The sequence below is a fragment of the Oxyura jamaicensis genome (assembly GCF_011077185.1).
Source record: "Oxyura jamaicensis isolate SHBP4307 breed ruddy duck chromosome 3 unlocalized genomic scaffold, BPBGC_Ojam_1.0 oxy3_random_OJ68513, whole genome shotgun sequence".
In the NCBI taxonomy this organism is placed as follows: domain Eukaryota; kingdom Metazoa; phylum Chordata; class Aves; order Anseriformes; family Anatidae; genus Oxyura; species Oxyura jamaicensis.
In genome coordinates this window covers 1-2,514 of record NW_023303665.1, presented here as the reverse complement: position 1 = coordinate 2,514, position 2,514 = coordinate 1, and the positions used below count along the sequence as shown (strand labels likewise).

General features: G+C 54.7%; 1 protein-coding gene across 1 annotated transcript; it reads right to left on the bottom strand.

Annotated features, from left to right (window-relative positions):
* Positions 1-268: 268 nt before the first annotated feature.
* Positions 269-2,472, bottom strand: LOC118157093 (egl nine homolog 1-like; the record flags this gene model as incomplete). Its single annotated transcript, XM_035311333.1, has 2 exons — positions 269-341; positions 1,798-2,472. Coding segments are annotated over 2 exons (748 nt in total), but the record flags the coding sequence as incomplete, so codon positions are not given.
* Positions 2,473-2,514: the final 42 nt, after the last annotated feature.

Sequence of the window (2,514 nt, the reverse complement as noted above, 5' to 3'; positions counted from 1 at the left end):
CATATGCGTGCAGGAGTAGTAAATTATTTGGGAGAGCTTAGTGAGTGCTACGTTTCTATCTGGTTTGGTCCTATCGCTTGAAGTAACACCAGAAAGGATAAAGATTACATGTGGACCATTCCTTTTAGAAAAAAAATGTTGCTGTGAGTGGCAAAACCCGACATATCCGTAAAGATTTAGAAAAGGGCTGTATCTGACTAAATGAACTAAGCAGCTTACTGCACAAAGTGCACCAACAGAAAAGGTCCAGAGTAACCTGTTGTGGCTATTACAGCATCTCCACGGCATACTCCTCTGTACTGCTAAGAATAACACCCACGTACACTGCAACTCCTGCAGGACTGCAATCAAACCGAGATCCAGAAAAAGCAGGGGCAAGAAGCGAAGACAAAAAATGACTTCAGGTAACCCACAGGTGTCTCCATGTTTACTCCTCTTCCTCCAGCCCCCTACAGAGGACCAGGAGCTCTGAAGGGACACGTGGAAGAAGTTTGGGCTGACAGACTGCTGCCCCCTGCCACAGCCCTGGGCCTAAACGTGACAGCAAGGGCAGAAGGAAGGTACAGCAAAAGGAGAGAAGGTGAAGGCCATCACATCGCTGCTGTCCCTGCGGACTTGATGAACCACCGCTGAAAAACCCAGCAGAATGCTACAAGCTCCGGCTTTGCTGGGAGAAGATGAAGGGAACACGAGAAGACAAAGTGATGCATTTCTGTATCGCTGAGCAAAGGACTGCACCTGTTCTGATCCCTGAACTACATGGGAATTTCAGCAATGACTGAAAGCCAAGCATTGCTAAACAACTTTCATTACCGTTGCTCCAGAAAATCATAGAGTTATCTGTACGAAGGGATTCATTCCCATCCACAGACATTCTCTGACAATTAGCAAAAGTATCCGTCACCACTTAGAAAGGCAAGATGCAGCAGCTCAGGAATCACACGCGTGATCCGGCATTACAATGCCAAAAGTCCTTTTCTAAAGCCCTGGCATGTATTATTTACAGAAGCATACCGCTGCAGATAGAAACAGAAGCAGTATTCCTCTTTCCTGCATAAAACTGAAACCCAGTAAAGCCACAGATATTTTTAGAGCGCAAGTTTCAAGCGCTGGGGCCTTAAAGAGATTTAGAGCTGTCTGAAAGATAAGTTGGCTTAGAAAAATCCAACCTAACAGGGATACGGGGGAAATCCAGACCACGTCCCTGCTGGGAGTTTTAGCGCGGTACCGGTTCAACCAGAGGTACACAAAGACCTCATTTCAAAAAAAAAAAAAAAAAATCAAGAAAAAGGAAATTCCCACCCACTTTCTGTATCGGAGGAGCTGGGATTTAGCGCACCCAAGACAAACCCGGGGCTGTTCCTTCTCTCCTCCCTGCAGCTGAGGTCCCGCAGCTGCAGCAACAACAGCCTGTCTGTGGCCGGGCGGCCCCGGCGCTGGGACGGTGCTCAGCAGCTCACTGCCTCCCTTATGCTGCACCGGGGGTAGCAGCAAACTGCGCAGGGCTCCCCCCCTTCCCCGTCCCCCTTTTTTAAAAGTGAAAAGCTACTGATGAATATTCATTGCCGGGCCTTTTTACCGAGGGTGTGAATTTCATTTTCAGGGCTCGGGGAGAATTGCAAATTAGCCTGGCACAATGGGCGAGCTTGACTGGCTTCTCCGGCCTCAAGACACGACTACAGAGGGGGGAAAAACCCACAGATTTTGGCAGGAAAAATAAAATAAAATGAAAAGAGTGCTAAGATCTTTCCAAAACCCAGCGCAGCTCCAGAACTGGCTGGGCCCCGTTTTCGGGACCCAGTGAGTTTGCTGCCTTCGACTTCATTTCTCTCTTGCATGACCCCGTCCTTTAGGGGGAAGGCCCCCCGCGCCCCACTCACTTTCGTCCTGCCGTTGATGCGGTAGTTGCCCAGCTTGCCGTTGCAGTGGCGGATCAGATCGTCCATGCTGTTCATCAGCAGGCGGATGGTCTGGCAGCCCGGCTCCTTGCCCTCCACCCAGGTGATCTTGTCGCCGCGGATGTCCTTGGACGAGTCGCTCTTCTGGCTGACGAGCTGCCCGTCGGTGAAGCGGCCGGTGTGGTGCAGGGCCCGCACCTCCTGGGCCACCAGCCCGCCCAGCTCCTTGCCCAGGAAGTCGTCCACCACGCAGATGCCGTGCTTGTTCATGCAGGGCACGATGTACTCCAGCGCCAGCCGCTGCGGCACCAGCGACTTGGTCTGCCCGTTGGGGCGCAGCGCGGCCCCGCCGGGCCCCGCCTGCACGCCGCCCGGGTACAGGTTCGACTTGTCCCGGTACAGCAGCACCGCCTCCCCGGACGGCACCGCCGACGGGGCCGCCGCCTCCGCCTCCCCCCCGCCGCCGGCGGCAGCAGCGGCAGCGGAGGCGGCGGCGACGTGGTTGTGGCTCAGCGGGGCGGCCTCGCCGGGGGCCTCCGTGGCCGCCGCCGCCGCCCCCCCCGCCGGTTCCGTGCTTGTTCATGCAGGGCACGATGTACTCCAGCGCCAGCCGCTG